Source organism: Parambassis ranga, chromosome 19 (genome assembly GCF_900634625.1).
Source record: "Parambassis ranga chromosome 19, fParRan2.1, whole genome shotgun sequence".
In the NCBI taxonomy this organism is placed as follows: domain Eukaryota; kingdom Metazoa; phylum Chordata; class Actinopteri; family Ambassidae; genus Parambassis; species Parambassis ranga.
Genome location: NC_041039.1, coordinates 16,458,704 through 16,481,955, shown reverse-complemented (window position 1 = coordinate 16,481,955; position 23,252 = coordinate 16,458,704). Strand labels below are relative to the sequence as shown.

At 42.8% G+C, this 23,252-nt stretch overlaps 1 protein-coding gene across 9 annotated transcripts in view; it reads right to left on the bottom strand.

Annotated features, from left to right (window-relative positions):
- The window catches only part of frmd4a (FERM domain containing 4A), a 59,648-nt gene that overhangs the window by 29,023 nt on the left and 7,373 nt on the right, over positions 1-23,252 (bottom strand). For 2 of the 9 annotated variants that reach the window (XM_028430263.1, XM_028430265.1), the window contains exons 1-2: positions 22,766-23,193; positions 1,123-1,188 (exon numbers count right to left, since the gene is read on the bottom strand). In XM_028430263.1, coding sequence (XP_028286064.1) covers positions 1,123-1,188; positions 22,766-22,858 — 159 coding nt within the window. In that variant the 5' untranslated portion in view covers positions 22,859-23,193. Of the gene's footprint in view, positions 1-1,122; positions 1,189-1,290; positions 1,309-3,402; positions 3,962-15,057; positions 15,226-22,765; positions 23,194-23,252 lie in introns of those variants that run through there. The other 7 variants (XM_028430268.1, XM_028430260.1, XM_028430261.1 and 4 more) reach the window with 5 other exon arrangements.

Genomic DNA, 23,252 nt, shown 5'->3' with positions numbered 1-23,252 from the left:
CGCCTAGTGGAGAGATAGCAAGGAGAGAGAACGCAGGAGAGACAGAAAAAAAGACAGCAGTATCATGACTATTATGACGCTGATTTGCTATTAACATCAGGCCCCTTATAATTGTAATCTTGCTATCAAATGATAAAATCCCCATCTTTCCTATTGTTTATGTCCATGTTAAAAGGTTGAAAAATGACCTACACAGAGGATGGATGAGATGTGAAGCTGAAGCTGCACTTGCATATTTCAGGCAGAGACAGAACATGGGGAAGACAGGTAAGAGCAAGCAAGCGGATGAATGAGAAAAGAAGATATGGAGAGTGAAGAGTGGAAAGTCAGCGAGATAGAGAGAAAGGGTAAGAGGAGCAGAAAGAAGTACCAATTTAAAAGAGACGATCAGTTCTGGCAGAGTAATCAAATCAGAAAGTCAGCAGACCTCTCCTTGGCCTGTCCCTCCATTTTCTCCTCTCTATTCCCATCCCTGTAGTGTCATCTCCTGTCTCTTCATTCCTGAACGCTCATCTCACTTTTCTCTCAACCTCCTGAGCTCCAGTGTCAATCTTTCTATTCTACTGTTCCAGGGCAATTACTTTCTTTTGTCTTTCTCTCTTTCCAGTGGAATTGGGTAGTGGTCAGACTAAAGGGAGCTGAAGTAGGCAAGCAAGAATCAAAGGAGCTTCTAATGAATATGTTTCAGGCTATCAAGCCAAACCACAAGAGAGTAAGAGGGATGACAAACGTGAATGACTTTAACAATCAAGGAAGAAAATACATAACCAGGCAGCTGCTCTTGTCTCATATGTTCATAACTGTAGAAAAGCCTAATGGGAGGACTAAAGAGAGTAGGGCCAGTTTCAGAAAAGTAAAGCTTTCCATTTAGGACTCATTAGAAGAAGAACTCTATGTAAAAACCAAAGCTAAACCAGGGATAGCAACTTAGTATTGCATCCTGTCTGTGTGCCTTAGTGTGGAGAGATCAAGTGGGCACCAAGAAAGTGCAACATCATCCTCTGCCGACCAAATTTCCCTTTGTCAGCAATACATGGAGTCCCATAGGACAACAGACATTGCTTCTGTCTTGCTCCAAGGAAATGTGTAAAGCGAGGAGAGCTAGAGGGAGGAGACACTCACCTGTACAAGGAGCTCCAGCTTCCTGTCGTCCAAGAGATGGACCTGACATCGCCTCCCCTCTGTCATCTGGAAAAAAAAGAGAATCTTTTTAATTTCTAAATTAAAAACTGTAAATAATAAATAAATAATTCTACTTAAATTAAACAGGATCATTATGCATTTACACACCAATTAGTATATATATATATATATGTGCTAGCTTTGAGTCTGGATGTCTGTGTGGTATCTCAATGAAGTCTTAACAAGGTTAGCCGGACTAACTGAACACAATGGGCCAATAGAGACAACGTCCCGTCTCTGTTCCTCACGGACATTTCTAACATTCCTCCCTGAGCAGGAAATCCATTATCCATCTGTAGACTGGTGGCCACAGTGAGTGAAGCTGCCTGCTGACAGTGTTCACTGAAGTGTTTGTCTGTGTTGCTGATACAAGGTTTGTTGAATAGAGAAAAAAAAATATCTGTCTGCCAAGTCCAGGCGTAAACAGTAAAGCAGGTGCAATGATGAAACAGTCAACTGTGGGAAACACAAGCTAGACCAAATACACAAAACACAATGCCAAGCCATCGCTGTGCAGTTATATCATATCATAACATATCCAACTCTAATGCTTTAAAATACTCTGCAGTCTATCATCTGAAGACTTACAGACTGAGCCACGGTGTCCAGCATGTTTGTGTGTGTAGATGCATGTGTATCCTGGTGTTTTTGGCACATGTGGAGTTACTCCACAATTTAACAGGAAGAGGGGACCCTGAGGAACACAAACACCCTATGGCTCCTCCCACACTTCCCTCACATCTGGGAGATGGGGACTGAGAGGGTGGAGGTGGTGTGTGTGTGTGTGGGGGGGGGGGGGGGGGGGGGGGGGGTAAGAAATACTAGAGAAGAATAAGTAGGACGACTCAAATACTTGATGAGAACTCCCTCCCAAACATGGATGCTATAAACATGAACACAAGAGTAACCGGTTTGTAACTCTTTACCATGTGGATCAAATTGGACACCTGCGGCAAGTGCAAGGTCTGGGGTGTGTCTTCAACATTGTTATGAGTTTAACATACGCCTGCTTTCTCACCATTCATGCCAACTTGCATTGGGGTGGCAGGCTGGAAGTGAGATTTTAGCAAAGAGATGGAGATATCAGAAAAAGGCATGACACAGACGTGCCTTAACACTCATCCTTGTGTGAAGTCCACTGAATGACTACTGGAGTATGTGAATGTGGCTTCTAGCCGCTCTGCAGGGTTTGGCTTGCCCTCCCACTTACCATTGATCTCCTGTGGTTTGAGGGTTTAGATTGGGTGCACCTGTGCACACAGTCAGTGACATACACACCCAGACATTTTTCCAACGTCGCCTTTTGTTTTCATCTCCTACCCTCCTGTCCTGGTGTTACATTGCCCTTCCAAAACTTTCCATGTTTATACTGTATACAGTCATTTTAATTACTAACATAAGAAGTAGGCCAGCTGTGCAGACATGATTCGTTATAGCCACATATAACAACTCTGAGATGCCAAGTGTGTCTAAACAAACAGATCATATCAGGAATCTTGTGTTTCCACTAATGAGGACAAAACCACACCATATACAACCAAACTTATCTTGTCTGCAGAGTGGCCTACGTTTAAGCTGCATTGCAGACAGTGTGCACACATACACACAAGTATGTACTCTCTCACTGGCAGTCAGCTTGAGGCACCTGGGAATAGTGCAAACCTTCACGTCAAGGTAACAAATCACTGCCCCGAGGCTAAAATTAGGCAGCCCAATCTGGCAGAAACAGACGCTTATTGGTTTTTTAGACATAAAATTCACTTTGTGGTACTGGGCACTTGCTTCTGTGTTTGTATCCACCATGAAACCAAATGTAATAAAGTGTCTATGAATAGCTTGCTGTCAGAAAATGAGGAATATTTCAACTTCATGTGAGTCTGCTGCAAAATGTGAGCCAAACAAGTCAGGGCATTGGCAGCATGTGCTGCATACATACATCATGTAAACATTGGCTACATTACAGTGTAGTTCCACATGCTGCGAGCTGCACCACCTTGTCCTGTGATTCATCAACATTTCTGAGCCATTATCTGTCAGGTTTGAATGGGTTAACAGCACACAATCCTCAAGACTGAGACACGCTGAGATTTTAAAGACTCCAGGTGACAGGAAAGACCTTACAATGCTATAATAAAGCAGCCATGTTTCATTATTTCGCTGGAGCTGACAACAAATTATTACAGACAGTTGACACACAGGGATGCTTGCTCTGTTAGTTACCTTGCAAACAAACGCTCCCTGCGAGGCTCCCACACAGACACTGGCTCCAAGACGAAAGTGAGGAAAAAAAATGACCAAAGCCCAAAAAAAATGATTAATCCCAAAAAGAAACGAGTCGTGTAACTGCCAGAAAATCATCAAAAAACACCCATTTTCCCGGCCGGCCTAGAGGAGGAGGCACATCAGCATCCATGTTTGTGACCATTAGGTATAGTTACAAGCGACGCAGCTGCAAGTATATTCTCTGTAAACACTTAGACCGCCGTTGTCTCCGCCATTCAGGCCAAAAATAACAAGACGCTAATTAACGGCGACCGTTTTCCAAGGCTGGCTTCTCCCTCCTCTCTCTCTCTCTCTCGCTCTCGCTCTCATCCCCTCCTTTGGAAAGCAGAGGAGCATTCACGGTGTGCTACTCGACCAACCCCCCTCTCTCTACCGGCAAAACGGTGTGTGAACGTGCGGATAGCAGGAGACCGTACCATCGGTCAGCAACCGAAGGGGGACGACCGGAAGAAAAGGCTGAAGGTGTTCCAGTGTAGCCTTCACTCCACTTGCCAGCCCTGTTTCTCTGTGTCATCCGAGTTACTTCGAAAACACGAGAATAATGGAGGCAAGATGTGGGGGCGGGGAGAGGAGGAGATGAGGGGGAATTTTCTGCAGCAGCTCAAAGCCATGAGAAACTGCAGACCTCTCTGTGTGTGTGTGTGAGAGACAAACAATCAGTGTGTCTACAGAACACATCAATAATCTGCCCCTTAATAACAATGTGTGTCTACTTCATGAAACCTACTTACAGCAATGCACAGCTCAGGGTGGGCAGGAAGGGTTCCCTTTAAAGACACAATCCTCATATGACTGATCACTAAACACCAGGTCTGTGCCACGTGTGTTTTGACAGATTTCCACAGGCTTAAATAGTTAGATAGTATCTTTAAAAAAAAGTAAGGGTTTCAGTCTGCATCCCTGCTTTGCTCTCTCTCTCTCTCTCTCTCTTCAACTTCCTGTGTGTGCTTTTAAATACAAATCTCCTTGCTCTCAGGTTCGGCTTACTTGAATGAGTTTTGGCCTTCAGTCCACTGCAGCCGTTGGACTCACTGGCTATTTTTTTTTAAATGTATGACCTAAATTGGGCACTTGTGTTCACCTTCCACAGCTGGAGCAGCCGTTGAAACCACAAGTTGTTAACATAACAAAATCAATCCACTTTATGGTACCATAAATAGATACTCATATGAGCAGCAAGGCAAAGGCTGAGCCTATAGGCTGCCTACTGTCAATGCAATGTTTGAATGACTCAGCTGGTGTGTTTTCTTTAGTTGTAGCTTGTGTTATTACTCTAAAATGATCAATCTTATGTATTATGGAAGTTTGATATATTAGCTTTCTACAGTCCAAAAGCAGGATGTGGAGGTGTAATGCAAAGTCTATAGGCTGGTTACTCAGCTATGGCATAACATTCATGATATACAAAACAAACAAAATGTGCGATGTCCAGGATTGTCACTATTTCTTTGATTTACTGTGCATTCTCATGTGCTTATATTTCATGAATACAGTTTGTGTGAGCGAAAAGCAGCTGCACCCCATCTGAAATATTGATGTAATCTTATTTTGCAGGATTCATCCGAAATACTCTGTTCCCAGCCATTAAGCAATACAAAGATGCAATTAAACTTAATGTGCTTGGCTTGAACAGCTTTTGTTGCAACCATGCTGCAACTCCAAAATTCAGCTTCGTTGGCTAAATGTAGAGGGTCACATGAGAAACAAGGAGGTGTATCCTTTCCCCTCCTGCTGGATTCTTTTTTTTCTGTTTCTGGATATTTTTGGCCTGCTCCAGACACCGGAAACTGGCCTGTCCAACTTAAACATCTCCAGATGACTCTTTCTTTGGCTTTAATACACACACACACACACAAGTCCCTGGTTCTATTTCTCCAGTCAAATACATATCTCTCTTTATTGGTTGCTTCCTCAGTTTGCTATCACAAGGATCCTGTTGTTTGGCCAATGTAAGTGAGGGAGAAAGGAAGGGGGCAGAGCAGTCAGTGGGGAAATGGGGTAAAGCTGACAAAAACAGAAGAGGAGGGCTGAAAAAAATGGTGTATCCTGAGCAAAGCTACACGAGTGTATAAATGATTGTTCCTGTTTGGAGTTATTCCAGAGGATCTGAATGAGAGGCAGCAGGATCATGAAATAAGACTAAAAAGGAAGGAAGAAAGGAAGCAAGGCAGGAAGGAACAATAACAAACAGACATGTCTGTCTCATGCTCTGTCTAATGTTTAGGTCCCTCATCGTTCCTATACATGCTTAACCTTTCTGTGACCCCTAGAGAGTAATGCCAAGGTGTCTGTGTTGTATGTCTTTGCCTTGGTATGGTGCCTGTGGGCTTCTATCCTGGGATGAGGTGTGGTCATAACGAGGTGCCGATCTGGTGTGTGTCTGCAGAGTAAAGGGTCCAAAGGGGAGTGATCTGAACGAGTGAGGTGGGTTTAACAGGCGGTGGGTATAAAGAGTCAAGTTTTAGGGTCAGGCAGGGGAACAGGGTCCTGTGCTTGAAAAGGTATTGGTGGAGTGTGATATAAACACTGCTGAATGGTTAATTGAAGCAAGATGGAGAATCTCTTTAACCCTGACTGTAGGACGCTGCGGTAGGCAGTTAGGACTGACACACACACTCCATGCTCTTGCTCTCTGTCTTGCTTTGTCTGCTGTTGTCTGCTTCACCCTCATATTTATAGAGACTAAATAAATACACACTCATAAACACGTCACTTTGAGAGCAAGCATGCTCTGACACCATCAGATGATTTATGATGCTGAGATCATTATATCTAAATAGACTTTATGGCTCGTCTGCAGTTTTAATGTCACAGCATCTACATATGGTGCAGATTAGATTACAACACAGGATTGAGAAAAAAAAATCTCAATAGGCTACAGTTTCAGTTCAGTTCAATGGGTTATTGAAAACCTGATGGAAAAATATGAGCTAGGCCAAATCCTGTCTTCTTCCAGATCTTCATGCAGTGGCAAGAGTGAGATGGAGCAGGGAGGGTCAGGGAAAGGCAGCCAGGAATGTCTAGAGAAACGACTGACCGGGAGAGATCTGTTTTGTTTGTTCAAGTGTGTGCATGTGTGTGTATGTGTGCATGTTTTTTGCGTGTGTCTGTGAGCTCCACCCTCTCTGCCTATAAGTGACTTTGGGACTGAAATGTGGTTCCAGTTAGGGCGTTTTTAAAATCAGAAACATACTGGCACTTCAAACAAGCTGGAGATATTTCTGTAGCCAACACTGCTTTGTTCTTATTTTACTACAAAGCTCCATTCCCAGACTTTCACCAAAAAAAGTTTCAGTTTTACACAGAATCACAAGTTTGACTGGAACTGACAGACGGAGACGCTTATGAATTTTAAATACCACATAGGCACAGGGGGGGGGGATATTGCTTGTGAGGTGTTTTAGTAGGCAAGAATTATGCATTACAGTAGATTTTGTCTGATCTGAACTTTTGCTGTGCTGATTTTACACAAATCCATCCCCAGGATTTCACATGTGAAGTTCAACACGGCTGCCATTGATTCCCAGTGGAGCAGTGATCCCCAATGAATTGGGTAATATGGGTGTCATCTTTTGGCTCATGCTAAAAAAAAGTGCCTGAAGACAATCTTACATGTTCACGTCACACAGACTGAGCTCCTTCTTAGAAGGGTAGATGTGCCAAAGTCCTGTCAGCTTCCCACACAAAATCATTTTTCTTCTGTAGCTTTCTGAAGAAATCAGTGCACCCTTTTCAAGTAAGCCTACCCGCAGGACTAATCGTTTTTCACTGAAACAAAAACAAAACTGGATCACACAGTCCTGTACATGTGCAGAGGTACATATATATCAAGCCTGAAGTTCCATTTAAAAATAAAAAAGTTTAAAGCAAGGCCACAGCAAGCAAATAAAGGCCCTTCATGAGCACAGTCGAGGATACAGCACCACAGTGTGTCAGTTTCAGTGTATGTCACCACTTGTCATGGGGCATGACTTACCACCTCCACCCAAACAACCTCCTACAATTTGCATGTGTTTCTCTTTCACTGTTTTGTCTTTTACATAAGCAGGGCATTTGAGATTTTTTTTTTTAAAAAAAAGAAAAGACAAGACAACTTTCTTCTTTCCACTTTTCATAATTCAATCGCTCTGTTTGGGCCTGCTTTCGCTCTCAAATTACTTTTCCTGGTCAACTTTGCCCTTCTCTGACACAGATGGGACATTCCTTAAATTCCAGTTCAAAGAGAGGTTGATGAAGTATTTATAAGCACTGTTTGTGTGCCTGTGTGTGCATATTTAAGTCCACACACCATACATCTGCTTTCTGTTTTTAACAAAATGGTTCTGAGGTGGTTTAGTAACTAAAGTAGCTAAAGAAGGACAGATAACAAGGGGGAGAGGTCTAGCATGCTGACAAAATGCCAAGAAGAATAGGTACAGCAGTACAAGACACATAGGTACGAGTGATGTCATGTCTTCAAGACTTTTATCTCAATGAAACACAGACTTAGTGATGGGGGTTGATTTGCCAGGATGTGGACTGTCGGCGTGAGTCATTCACAGGGGAAGGATCTTTTACCTCTACACCTCCTCTCTCATTTATAATTTACAAAGTGAGAAATCACTGTGCACCCCAGTGACCCTGTGTTCACTGATACTGCTGGCAACGCATGCAGAAAGACAGTGTGACGTAGAACGAGGTATTTGGTTCTGCACTGCAAACTGTGTCCTATTTATGTGTGTGTGAAAGTGAAGGAGAAAGTGTGTACTGCCTCTTAGCTTGTAGACCCACTGAACTCTGTTGATTGATGAATCTTCCTCCTTGACCTCCCTTTGTCTGTCTTGGTGCTTGCTGTCTTTCCTTTAGTTTTTTGTAAGCAAATAAATAACACGCACACGCCTGGCTTGTAGCTTAAACTCAAGGGCACTGTGGACTGCAGTGTAGTTGAACTCCAGTGGCCTCTATCCCTCGTCCTGTGACTGGATAGAATACCAAACACTCTAATCATTTAGCATGCTGAATATTAAACAGAGCTGTCTGCTGTGTGTGTGTCACAGTCCTAATGTATGCCACTAGCCTATTAAATATGTACCCTGAAACCAGCACGGCAGGGGAAAGTGGAGTTTGGGGCAAAAAAAAAACCCAAATCCTCTGCTGATTTTGCCTTTGTGCATGAGTGTCCTCCAGACTCAAAGACCCTCTAGGCTAATTGGAGTGACAGCCAAAGAAAAACATCACTCAAAGTACTGGCTTTACAAGAACTCGGTGAGCTTGCATCCACATAATAACTTGCAGCTTTTCAAACCGCTTTCAGCTGAGTGACAACATGTTAGAATCATGCACTGTACATACACCACACTCAACCACGTGCACATGAATGTTTGACCAGGCTCGCTGCCCTGTGCTCACCAGGCTGAGATGCAAACAAAAGTCGTCATGGCAACTTTCTGAGAGATCTCGCTCATCTCCAGCATGCACAATACGCTAAAAATGTAGGGCATTTAGAGGAGGAGGCACTGTCATACAGTGTGAAGACAACACTGCAACAAGCAAAGGTGGTACCCCAGGGGTATAAAGTAAAAAGCCATGCAATGAAGGCTTACCCCACAAAGTGATTCAAATCAGCTGACAGCATCATGATCCCAAGATAACAAAGTCAAGGGAATCCTGTGCTCCTTAAACTCAATGTATACTTTTTGTTTTTACAAAGATACCCCCATGTGTATTACCTACCCCAGCTCACCCTCAGGCTAAACTGGTGATGTAAGAGGGACTGTGTGTATGTGTGTGTGTGTGTATAGTTACAAGAGAGGTGGTTCATATCGTTAGGGAAAGGAATGTATCTAGGAAGAGTCTGAAAAGGGTAAAGAAGACAGGTATGACAAAAAGTGGGAGTTGACACAAGCATAATAAATAAAAGAAACAAAAGCTTCTGAGAGATAAGTGAACTCAGTGCAGGCTGAGGCTCTTCTTCTTCCTCCAGGATCTAGTCTGAGGTATACTAATGACAAGTTTGTAGTGAAAAAAGAGCTATTAACCTGTCCGCAAGCTCTGCCCTGCAGCCCGTCTGGTCTGCCGACACTGTGCTTTACAGTCCGGATTTATCAATCCACAGCTTTGGTTTATTGTGACCATGAACCATTACTACACACTTGATTCCTCTGAGCCAGGGTAATGAAAAATGTCCCAGCTCATCTGCAGGGAGAGCCCTTTGGCAAGTGTGTGTGGTCTGTGTGTGTGTGTGTATATAAGTGCGAGTGTGGGTGCAATTCCTCCTGTCCAAAGGGAATCCCGTCACAGTAAAGGTATTAAATGTCTTCCATTTGGTCATTTGGCCTCAAGGAGAGCCCGAATGTGAAGGTAGGAGGTGAAAAGCTTTTGCTCAATAAATAACAGCTGATCAATCACACAGTTGCCACAGTTATAGAAGAATACTGGGTTCATTTTTTTACACAAAGTGGTTTGTCAAAACTGTGTTCAGTAACTTATGACTCTTGAAAACCTTCAAACCCTGGGTGGCCTAAACTTTTAATACAGAACAACCTGGGCCACAGATCAGAAAGTACGTCTACAGTGTAAAGTGTGTTAGTATAAAAGCTCTAAAATTGTGAAACACCTATGTTTCTTTGGCATATAAGACAAACATAGTTCCTACTCATTTAAGAACAGCTCGTGCCAGGGTCACATGTTACTAGATCCTGGTTAGAGGAAGGAGATCACCTCCATCTTTCCAGGAATATTGAGCTATACAGAAGTACATACCTAAAGGAGGGGTTGCAGGAATTTGCTGTGACCGACACAAGTGATTTAATATTGTATGGTACACTGGCTTACTGGATGTCTCCAAAGATCCATGTGAAATTAAATAACATGGGTGCATTACAATTTCCCCCTCTCAGTCCACGCTCATACAGACACAGTAAGTTCTGAATACTTTGGCTCAGAGTAATAATGATACTCTGTCACTCATTTCTAAAAAGTTAATACACAGGTTAAAAACTTCAAATCTCTGTTCGGTAAACACATGTGGACTCATTGTTAGAGGATGTAATAACCATACAAACAGAGGATCTGAGAGTCCCTGAGAGGGATTTCCTCAGATATTTACCAGATTCTCGTAGTAATCCACTGGGATTACCATTCTATACCAAGGCCCTAACCTCTGAACTTAAAACATTATAAGCTCTTATATCCCCAACACTAATGCCACAGTTAAACCTATCACTTCTCTCAACAGAAACGGACCACCACCAAAAACCCATCAGATCACGTCTGCGCCCGCCACTCAGCCGCAGCTCTGGCCACGATTCAGACACACTTAGAGGATTTAAAGGGATACCAGCCAGATTTATCATGTAGGCCGCTCAACTTCGGCCCAATAAAACGGCAAGGTGATATTGCAACCTTTTTTTTTTTTAATGTTATCTGAACAGTGTCCAAAATGGCAACTGATTTGTAGGAAAGTGTTCATATTTGTCTGTCCTTGAACACCGGAGGTAATGCTGTTCAGATGGTGAATATTTCTGTGTGTCATGTGATAATAGTAATAAATGTTTTCCCTTTGGACAGAATGCTGCTTTCATTCATATTGTTTTCATTCAAGACCATGCCTCAAACCAGAGAATCAGATTAGTCCTGTGGGATGACTGTATGCATGTGAGGAAGTGAATGTGCAAGCATGCAAACGGCTGTAATTAATCAAGGGTGGCCATCCTATCAAGTAGTGTGACATATTCTCACATTACTAGAGAAATTAAATCCTAGCATGGCAAGCTAAGAAGCTTACAGTGTACAGTAACTACGCACACATGAACGTAAATATTTTATACGTAACAAGCTGGCAAATCAGCAAACATATTTATACAAAATGTGATAAAACTTTGATCATAATTTATGATTTATAGAGTGGTGAAAACATTGTTTATGCTTCAAATGCTCATGAGTCTCTGCAGGAGCTTTTTTTCTTATGGTTAACAAGCCTTGTCCACTCCTCTTTCACACACTCACACACGCAAACACACACACACCGGGTATTTGATAAACCTGGGAAAGGAGCAGTGGAAATGTTTTCCAGAACTATGCAAATAAGACCTTATCCCCAGGGAGACACTGTAAATGGTTTCAACCACCAATACAATCTAGAGAGGGATGTTTGTGTGTGTGTGTTTGCCTGTATCAAACGCAAACATGCCTCTAGCTACTTGCCAACAAATTAGAAAATTACCAAAAAAATAAACAATGTATTGAAAATGTCTGTTCTGTCCTTTTACCCCTCCCACCAACCAAATTCCTGCTCTCTCTCTCTCTCTCTCTCTCTCTCGCTCTCGGTTCTGGGAAAAGATTTTTCTCACATACAGATCCTGAACATTGGCAGTGAGAACAAAGATTGTTGCCAGACAGCAATAGTGATCTAAATTCTTCAGTAGGAAGTCACAAGTTCAACTTCAACCTCTATCCAATAATTATTTGGAAAACAGGGAAGAGCAAGATAAAGTTGGAGAATTTGAAAGGACATGCAGGACATTCCAATTCTGGATATGTGCCTGCATGTCATGATGTTATTTATTGACATCTGCTTCACTGGAACATGGGAACAAATGAATGATAAATAGAACATGAAAGTCAGAGAAACTTAATAAACCCGAGCTGAGAACAATCATGACCTGATTGAGGGTCAATGAGTAGTTTCCGGAAACTATCGTGCTCCTGAAAGCAAAGTTTGAGCATTCAAAAACCAACAGACACAAATGAACTAAGAAAAAGGATTATATATTGTAGCTAACTTAGTGTTTCACTGCCATGTCTCTGGTTCCTATCATAATGGACTGGGACTCTTCAGTGGGAAAGGACTATGATCCATGACAGAGCTTTCCTCACAGGAAACAGCACCAGATGAGTTCAGTGGGAGTAAATTGGCCCAGCTTCCATCCAAAAATATGACACAGCAGAGCTGACAAGCTAACACAGCAGCAACATAATGAATATGTATGATAGATGTGACACAATGTGAAATTTTAAATATGTATAAAACTTTTCAGTGGGATTATGTTGCTAGGAAACAGCTTGGATTGAAGTTTATTTGCCAGCTTCCTGTAAGCTCCTGTCTAGGATGTTTATCTTGTCATAAGGATGCTGAACACGCTGCGGATGAGTTTTGTCACTTCAAATTCTCTGAAACTAAATGTTGTCTTCTAATAAAACTTGTCTCCTAATATAGTTAAATAAAAAGCTTGCAAGCCAGGGGAAGTCAGACCACCTGCTTCTTCTCTGTGTGCAGGATATCCTGCTTTTGGGATGGGGGTTGTGGTGGCAAGAAGGGGGGGATGGTTTAAGTTGAAATCAATGTGAATGGAAGGCAACATTAGACATGACAAACAATTACCCAGAGACACTGTGTAACACTGCACAGCGGAGCACTGCCCTCACACGCCTGTTGGCACTAACCTTGTTCACAAGGTCACACCACCAGAGGAAAATGTGCAACTGCCGGCTGCTGAGTCAATATTACTCATCCTGTATGTATGAAAGTGTGAACACGCTACTGCCTTCTCTCGTGAGAAAAATAAATGCTCGTCTGCACAAACAACGTCTCACAAACGCTTCAGTCCGCAGGTTAATGTAGCACTACAGCTCAATCTCACGGGGGTTTTGCTCTACAGAACATGCAAAGTGCTAGAAGTAAAATCATCATCTTGACACACAGTATGTGTCACACACTGCAGCACAGTAAAATATCCAGGCTAGTGTTAGGGCTGAGAATGTGTTTGCCAGTAAATGTTGAAAAGGGAGCAGAGCGAGAGAAATGTGAGGTGGTTTAAGTAGGGAAAAAAATATTGGAAATAAAAAAGTTGGGCCGAGAGGAAAAGAAGTGGAGAAAGTGAAAACAGATTGATACGACATCGCTCTCCAATGTGTGTGCCAGTTGTGTGAGGCTGGGTATCTCATTAACAGTAATAGAGGAAGCAGCCAGGCAGAGAGGCAGTGCAGCCAGCCAGGGATATCCCCATCCTGCAGCCTGACACACTGACCCCTCCTTCTTTGCCTTTTGCAACTCCCTCCACTATTAAACTGCTCCACCTTGGACTGTACCACTTCATCAGGCCAGGGGGAGATATTGTTTGCAGCTCATCAAAGCACTCATTCAGAGAATGTTTGAGTGAGACTCTTGCCTAAAAAGTGCCTGTCAGACATTGTCTGTGTGTGTGTGTCTGTAAACCAGGGGGGGGGGGGGGGGGGGGGGGGGGCTCTTAAGGATGGGTTTGGCTTAGGGAGGCCTGGTAAATGATTTCAGTTTCCTCTGATTGTGTTAGCCTCCCTCAGGATGCTTAAAGGAGTTACACAAACCAAATCTGAAGACAAAAGTTAGAATAACAATCCAGGTTATTCATCTCTTGAGAGTAAAAAGGGAATCAAAGACAGGAAAACGCACATGGTATGTGTGTGTTTATCTTATACAGTTACTGAATTTGTGCTACACAGAGCTGCTTTTTTGTCAATTTGATTTGAACCTCTCTCTCTGAGGCTGCTGGGTTTGTTTCTGGTAGTGCCAGCTGCATACAGGGCAGGTGAGATGCCTAGGGAATACTAATGGCTCCATGAAAGCCCCGAGCACCAATTCAGACATGGTGAAGTGAATACTGATCAACCATTTTGCTGAATCACAACCAGAAAGAGACGCTGTCTTTTAATAACACAATTAAAATAATTCAAACCAGGGAAAAAGTTCCCATGGTGTTGAATTAAATGGAAGGAGAGTAACCAGACAGCCTGTAAAAACAGTGTCTGTGTTTTTTGTATGCTAATATCCCCTTTTTCGGGGCAGCCATAGAAACAGTCACCAGCTTAACAGCCTAGTTACCTTTCTGTTATACTGACCATAGCAACACAACTTCCTGTTGTGTATTCTGCATCCTGAAGAACACAAAACACTATAGGGAGTCAAAGTTCTGCCTCTTTTGCATCTTTTTAAGACTAAGTGACACATTATTACCCAAACTCACCTCTCACATAGATGCAGCTTACAACAACATTTTTGACCACTTTTACACTTTTACCCCTTGTTCTGGAATCTGAGCTGAAATGTGTTAATTTTAATAGAACAGGAGCAAATATTTTTAGATATCTTTAGAAAAAACAGCAAGTTTCTTGACTCGAGAAATATGTAATAATACTGGCACAATTCAAACAAATAAATAAACCTATTTTGGGGGTCTCTTGCTACTGACCATATTTCCCCCAAAATCAGGTAGAGGTAGAAGAGGGCAGGAGTAAAACAAAAGTATTCTGTGCCACAAATGAACTCTACAGGAATGTAACCATTACATCTAACCCAGTTGTGCCTAATAAAACAAATCAATCAAGTTTAACCCTGCCCATGTCTCTGGCCCTAGTCTATAGCCTGAAGGATATACCTGGCCTACAGTACATCATCTGTTCCCTCCATGTTTCTCTCCTTCTGCCTCAAGCCTTGACACACAAGCATGGAATCATTCATTAATAACAGCTTTCTCTGCCAGATGGCACAGCATGTAAACAATAGGTAGCTGAAAATGTATTAATAGGCATCACAGGATTTGCGATTACATTTTTGTGTGTATTAGAGCTGCAGCCTACCTGGTAAAGTGGTCTTGAGACACACCTATGTGTGTGTAATAGATGCAGAGGTCCAGGAAGGTTCCTGGCATGCACGCAAAGCCGTCGGATGGCTGTGGAGGTGAGAGTCCACAGCAGGCCCTGCCGAGTACACACTGCCTCATCTAGACCCAATAAGACTGCCTCCATTACTGCACCACAGTTGAGGCAGAGGACCTCCAGAGGTATATATAATATATATCAGCAGGACATCTACAGGTATCACATTAACAAATCTTTATTTGTACAGGTGAGCCATTACAAGTAAAATCCACAGAGGCTCAGGTAATGAGATGATGAGCCTTAAGTGTCCTCTTGATGCCACTTAGCTGCAGCAGATAATAAATAGGTCATCTCTGGAGGTAAGCCACAGAGAGACAGGTTAACCCCGTGTCTGTTTCCTCTCCTGCCTCTGTCCCTCTGGCTCCTCCGTCTCTTTGGGAGTCTGATTCCTCCTCAAGGTCAAACCCTGTCTTGTCCTTCTTTCCAAGTCCCACACAGCTACTGGTCCCAGCTGACTCCTTTTTCCCCTCTCACTCTGACTGAAGCAAAGCACCCTCTGTCCATCGGCCTGAGCGCCACAAACACAAACATTCCCACTAAGGAAATGCAGCCGGTCTTCTAGTCTCCCTGACTGCTAGTTGTTTTTAAAGTGATATGCACTCTCATACTGTGGCAACCAGCCCTCTCACTTTCTCTCGCACTCTCGTCTCAATTTTCAAGAGATGGTGCTTACAGGCTGCACTCTGTGACCACACCTGGACAGACGGAACACTGTCTGAATGTGTATATTCTAAAATGCACTCTGTTTGCATGCTCTGTTTGTAAACAGCTTGAATTAAAGTAACTGAACTCAGAGGCTGACATCTGGTCTCTGAAGACATGTTCTAACAGCACAGGGATTTCATCTAAATTTTTTTTAAAAGACACATTTTTTCCTCTAAGTTAGTTTTCCCAGGCTGGAAGTATCCTGACCTGACCTGATCTAATTCTTGGGGGGAAAAAAAAGTCTTAAAAAAACAAAAACTATCTTCTCTTGCCGGGGGCTGGTCACCCAAAGTTGTTTATTTGAGATAGAAATCCACAATGCATCTTGTCTTACATTTGCTTACTTATGCCCATTTGCAACAATGGCCACATGGAGGCAATACAAACCCCACATACATGCTGTGCCAAGCCTTCAGTGCCTGTGTGCAAACTCTTGCCAGTCTGTAATAATCTCTGGCTCAACAGCACAGCTAAAACAATGCAGCTTGAATGATCACTGTGTGCTGTGTTATCTGTGATACGAATGTTAAAATGAGTCTGAAATCTAACACTTTTCTACCTCCTGTAGATAGGCTAAGCACCTCTATAACCCCCTTTTAAAGTCAAGTTTAACATTTAAAAAGAAAATGTCTGATGAATTGATAAAGCTCATTTTTCCTCTTCCCTTTTCAGTCTTTCCTTAGAGAGATTTGATCGATACAGAGTTCAATAACTCTGTGCTGCACAGTAATTCTTTGCTTTTCTACCAAACCCAATCTGACCGTGGGTGGATTAAATGGCCTTTCAAAGCCCACAATGATTCATGGTGAGGTTTATCGATGCTAGGGACTACTGCTGCATTGCTGAGATGGTCTGCGTGTGTATATGCAACTACATGCCTTAATATCATTATTAACTGTCTAATTTACTCAGTGTTACCAACCACATTCTACAAAATCTCCCGCCCCACCCTGCACCCGTTTCCCATCGCTCTATACCTCGGCCCCATGATGTGCTCTCAGTGGTGTCTTGAGAAACCCATGAGGAATGTGTGGTATTCCTGCAGTGTGAATTTTCCAAAATGAATCTGTGCTTTCCTGGAGACACTTACCTCCTAGCCACTGTAATTTACGAGGGGTGTAAATATTTGTTGTGGTGAGGAGGAAGGCGGGAGGTTAGGTATGAATGTGCGCTGTTCCCATGATTCCATGTGTTTGCAATGTTCTGCTGAATCCTGGGAAAGGTCAAACAGACACTGTGATGTAAACAGACATGACCAGAGCGGCAGCTAGCTGGCTATAACCATAGTGACAGAGAGGAGAAGCTGATCAAATGGGCACTTATTCTGGACCAAATATGTACAAAAAGCGACAAATTATTTCTTATTCCTGTGTAGTGCCGGAATTACAAACTAATTTAAAAGTTTGCCACTTCAATAAAGTTAAAATCAGGAGTCAACTCTCACTTTCTCCACCATCTCTACATTCTGTATTTTCTTCAGCGTCTCACTTTTCCTGTCCGTCTCTGCCTCTTTCATCTCTCCCTCATCTCTTTTTCTATCTCTCAATCTTCCTCCTGCTCTGATCTCCGCTCAGGCGTGTTATATTAGAGTGCAGGCAAGTCAGAGAGAGCGAGAGAGGCAGAGCAGTGGAGGGAAATGGGTCACTTCCACCATAAATTTCACAAGCGTGTTCTCAGCTGAGGCAAACAAATTCCCTCAAACACAGGTACTTCTTCTGCTTTTTTTTTACTGACATCTGACTTTTGCAGGTTTGATTTGGGTTACACACACACACAACTGTCACTATGACAGAAATTGTGAGTGACATATGTGTATGGACCCTGTCTGAAATTCAATTCCAATAAGTCTAGTTTAACGTGATTATATTAGAGGTGCGAGCAGGAAAATCAATAAGATAACGTAATGTGGCTCGAGAGAGGAATGAAAGCGTGGGGCATTTGTGTGTGTGGGAGTGGAGTCTTCAGTTTCATCTTACACTATGGCTGCTTGGAATAATTAAAATAAAAATACTGCACACATGCAATAAAACATAGCCCTGATGACATAGTTTATTCTTTGAAGTATCAGGACTTGTAAGTCTCTTAAGCATAGAAGTTGACCTAGTTCATTGCAATATAGTATACACGTGCACAAAGGGGTGTTCACTCGAGAAAACACGCACATATACACACATGCACACACTATCTCTCTCAACCTAATCATTCCCTCCACTTTGCCTTGCAGATAAATATTAATGAGGATTACTATGTTACTGCAGCACACCCACAGGAAAACAAGAGACTGCATCTCTCTTTTTTCTCACTCTTTCCCGCTCTGTCTTTCTGTCACCCGTTCACGCCCACACACACACACTCCCTCTCTCACACAAACGCACTGTTCTGCTAGTTCTAGCTTCAATAAACTACTTTTAAAAAATCCTCTTTTTTTCCTCCTCCTTCTTTTATTCCTCATGTTGTGTCACTGCAGGATTCACTCACAGACTCATGCAACACACACACACGCTCACACACAGACTATGAATAAACTCCTTCATATGAGTGAGTCACAGACAGTGCCTCCGTTCTCATTGAGACGTGTTATCTCTGTCTAACAAAGGGCACAGATTGTGCTGGGATATTTAAGGAACATTTTGGGGTCTCCACATCCTGTTTTGAGGGGGAGATGGAATTTAACTGTTCCCATCAACCCACACTCTGCTTTTTCGGTCTATGTCTTTCTATGCAGTCATTTCTGAGAAGAGATAATGAAGAAATCACTCATGTGCTCAGCATGAAGGTGGTCAAGGATGGGAACACTCAAATGCACAGACAAGACGCACAGACGTCCATCCATCCACTGGGGATGTTTTGGCAGAGGACAGAAGAGTCCAATCTCACCATAGCTACCCTGCTAGCATGCGGTCTCCACAGAGAAAACACATTATCAGTGGCTCACTGCTTTTGGCCTTCACTCACAGTCAATAGACGATCATCTCATTGTTTGATCATTCTCTGTACAGATTTACTTTGAACTTGTGCACAGCTGTGCCATGTATCTATAGGTCTGCGGGTTGATTTTGGATGCAGAATAAAAGAAAGAAAAAAAAATCATCATAGCACCGAGTGATGAAAGAGACAGGGTGGAGAAGGAGGGTGGGAGTATCCCGTGTGCCCCCCTTCTCTTCTTTCCTCACTTGCTCAATAACATTCTTCCTTCTGAGCTGCCTTGGGGAGAAAAGGGGGGTCCCCTTTCATGCTGAACAGGGTGTGGTGCAAAAGGGGCCTTCAGGAGCCTTTAGCTTTCAGTATTCCCACCTCTTTCTTTTTTTCCTGTCTTTCCCGCTTCTCTTTGTCTCCTTAATTGGGCTGACTGACCACAGCTTTCTCACCTGCAGTCCTGAGGGGATGTTGGGATCCCTGGGAATCAATACTGTAGCAATGTAAAGTAGAGCTGCAAAGAAGAGCTGTCCAGGCAACTCAACAGCTTATATCTGCTATAGAATCCAACTTATGTTTGGTGGTTTGGTTACCATGTCACCTTTGCAGTTGCTCCAACGAATCCTGACACTAATGCCGAGACAATTAGATCAGTCTGATGAGAAACAAGCAGAGTAACAACCTGACCAGCAGAATGCCAGAGTCCAGCGCTGACCTTCTCTGTGATTGGTGCAGACAAGATGTTTAAAAGGTAACAAGGATTGATTAGTATTCCTGCCTCATCACTTGCCTGGCTGCTTTAGACCTATAGTGGTAAATTACAGTCATGCCATTGTCTGTTTGCATTCCCATTCCGCTCATGAATGTGTGTTTTGAACATTTGTGTGTGTGCCTGTGTGAACTTCACTGACAGTGATCCACCCCTCCCACCTTCATGCCCTCGTTCCCCTGCAGTGCTACTGACAACATGTTTCCTTGGAGAGCGATTTACCCTCCTAAAATCTGAAATGTGTTTTTGTCTGACACCCCCACATGAATAACACACATCTTGCTTGCATCCCTTTGTTTGTTTTTTTATGTTCTTAATTGCACAGAAAAGAGCTCAGCAGCTTACCATGATAGCAGGGCAACAAAGGAAGATAATCCTAATTCAGCCTGCTCACAGAGGTAATCTAAACAGAAAACATCCCACGAAAGAAGCTGTTTTAAATTGACAGCACCAACTGTGACATGTATTATCATTATAAATACATATGTACCCTGTACACACCAAGTATTTTGCTAGGACTATCTATTTATCCTACATTGTCTATGCTTCTTTCCTTGTTTCATGCATTTACTTTCCTAAAGGTACTAGAGGAGAAGAAAGGAGTGAGCAGAAGCATGAGATGTCATGATATGAAGCAAGAATGTGTAGAATAAAGTGAGCAGTGAAAAGTAGTGAGAGTTCATAGAGAAAAACAGGAGTAATCAAGAACGTCTTTTTTCTATTGTTCCACAGTTAACGAGGCATGTTTTGTTGAAATGTGTCATAGCTGCTGACCGTGAACAAAGATGGCTATGTTCTCCCAGTAGATATTACTCAATTAACTCTGATAGAATCCACATCCATCAGAAGCCACTGACACAAACATGAGACGATTCATCTGCATTAAAGGAGTGACAGGGCACAGATGGAACCATGGGTTGGATCCATGATCCATTGTTTGACATGAAATATATGTCAAACAAGTTACTGAATGCTAATGGTTTGGAGGAAAGTGTTTTATCAGTGGGGATGTGAACCCACTAACATCTACAAGTTTACTTAGAAACATTGAAGGATTTGAAAAAGTAGGTTTCTAAGCTTCCAATACTTTTAGCTGGATCTGAGCTTGCAGCAATAAATTCCCACTACAACCCTCCACTCTGCTCAGTCAGCAGCTAATAGATACAGATTTTGTCAATATCATTGTGTGTGCGTGTGCGTGCTGTTGTTGCATAAGTTGCACAGGGCGGAGTTTGGATATGAATGTAATGAGTTATCTAACATGACAAGTCGGAACAGGACAAAGCTGCAGCTGCGCACACAAGTGAAAGTATTTCAGAGGCTCAGTATGGAAGAAAAGTCATAATGCAGCTGATATTTATAGAGCCTCCGGTGCACAAACCAATAGACCAAGAAGCTTTGTTCACCTGCCATCACCAAACAATGGAATGAGTCAGACTTTCTGATGATGATTTAAAATATTTTTAAATCTTTGTCGATATATTGAACACTTTTTTCCTGCCTGTGGGGTTTGATACATTTTCACATCAGCAAGCTGATACACATCTGTCGAGTAATTTTGTCCAGCACTGCAGCACAATAATGCAAGTGAGTTTATGTAAATCAAAACAAGTAATCCCCCCTTCAGTCTGTCTGCACACAGCTGGCTGCAAGAAAAATGGTAGGCAGAGGAAGGGAATGCAATCAAGAGAGAGAGAAAGAGAGAGACCTCCTTTCCTATGCTAGTGTGTGTGTATGTGTGCTAAAATCTGCTTTTCTCCATCAATTAAGGTGATTTGAATTGGTATGTGTGGCTCCAACCAATCAACCAGTAGCAATTACTTCTCTCAAAAGGACAGTGAACATTCAGTTTCCACCAATCAAGGGCTATTGTTACAAACAGAGAGATTCAGTCAGATGACAGTTTATCAATTTACCAGCCTATAGTCATCATAACATGAAACCTGAAAGTCTCAGTGAAACCTAAAAAAATCAGAACTCATATCATCTGACTCTTTGCCTCCTCTTAAGTCTTTAAACAACACTGTGAAGGTTTTCTCTCCAGGTTGCTTTTCATGTATTTCTATGCAGTGGAATGACACAGGGGTTGATTTGTGTGGGCTTATTAAAATGAAAGCTGTTTTCACCCAATACACAGTCACACTGTGTAATTTATGATAGCATGTGAACAGTGCGTGTATGCGTGTGTTGTGTATCCAACCAGAAGGAAGAACTACAAAGAACTATGTTCTCAAAAGAGCTCATAGCATTCAGAAGTTACCGTACAGTCATTCAAAGAGGCATGTTAATGAAACCACAGTGACATTACATGCAATAGGAAGACTGAGATTTTAAAAGGGGAATGGAATTTGCTATGATCTTACAGTTTAAGCATCTTGTGATTTCAGGGCCATGCAATTTGCAAGAGCTGTAAAACTGGCTCACTCATCACCTGCACACAGTCTACTTAAGTCTGATTTACTTAATACCAGAGTATTTACTACATAAAAGAGGGCTGACATGCATCTGAGAATGAATGTAATGGGGAAGCACATGTACACTCACAGCTGCAAGCTTTTTTTTTTATATGCACTCACGACATCCATCTCGTGGTATAAACAACTTTTCTAAAGAGCACAAGAGGTGAATCATCTGGCAGGTCACAGCCTGTCTTTACAATTGACATTTGGAACACACATTCCATGTCTAAGCTTTGCTGGTAACTATTATCTTCTGTCCACACCCACTAGATTCACATAAACACATAAACAGACTGATGTCCAGCAGACGATAAAAAAAAACTCTGAAACAGGACAGGATTAAGCAAATCATGTGTGGCTTTGGGTGATATAAAGGAACTCAAGTCAGTTTAATTGCACTGACAGTGACAGGCAAACAAGCTTCACTCAAAGACAGCTCTCCCACAGTGAGACTTCCCCTGTAACCTTGAAAACTAAGGAGGACGGCCGAGGAATACATTAGCAGTGACAGAGACAGACTGAGCACTGCAAAGATTGACAGACTCAGACTGACAGGACGAGAAACACAGAGAAGTATTGTCCACTGTAGAGATTAAAAGCTTTGCTCTTGACTTGCCTTACACCAACTCCTATCAAATACGATTCCCTGGATTAGCCAAGAACCTTTTTAAATCCCACTTACACACATGAGGACGACAAAACAGTCTCATACATGGAGTGAGAGAGTCAAACAAGGGAGAAAGTGAAAGAGAATAACAAAGTGAAGCTTGCTTCTTACCCTCTCTCCACTGTTCCTCCGCAAAGTCCCCACCGGCAGTTTAAGCATCAGCCGGCGGGTTCTCCCGGGTGTCACTGCCCCCTGGACCACCATAGTACGCTCCAGAGTGTGTGTGTCCGTGGGTGTGAGAGGAGCATGTGTGTGAGAAGTGGGTGTCCTAGCCGTCCCGTCCAGCCTGACTGCTGTGGTTCACGCGAGCTTGCGCGTGGGTGTGTGTATGATGGAAGGAAGTGTGTGATGTGAGTGTTAGAGTAGACGTCCCACACCGGTCCAGGTCCTAAGTGCCTCTCTCTGCTTCTGTTTCCCTCTGTGTTAAAACACCCCCCATGCTGCTCCTGCTCAGCTACTCTCCACTCTGCCGCTCACGAGGTGAATGAGTGTGTGAGAGTGTATGTGAAGGGAGAGGGAGTGTGCTTTGTCTCTACTCTTCTCTTCTCCTCTCTCTTCTCTAGCTCCGGCAGCTTCCCCTCCCTCCCTCTCACACTCA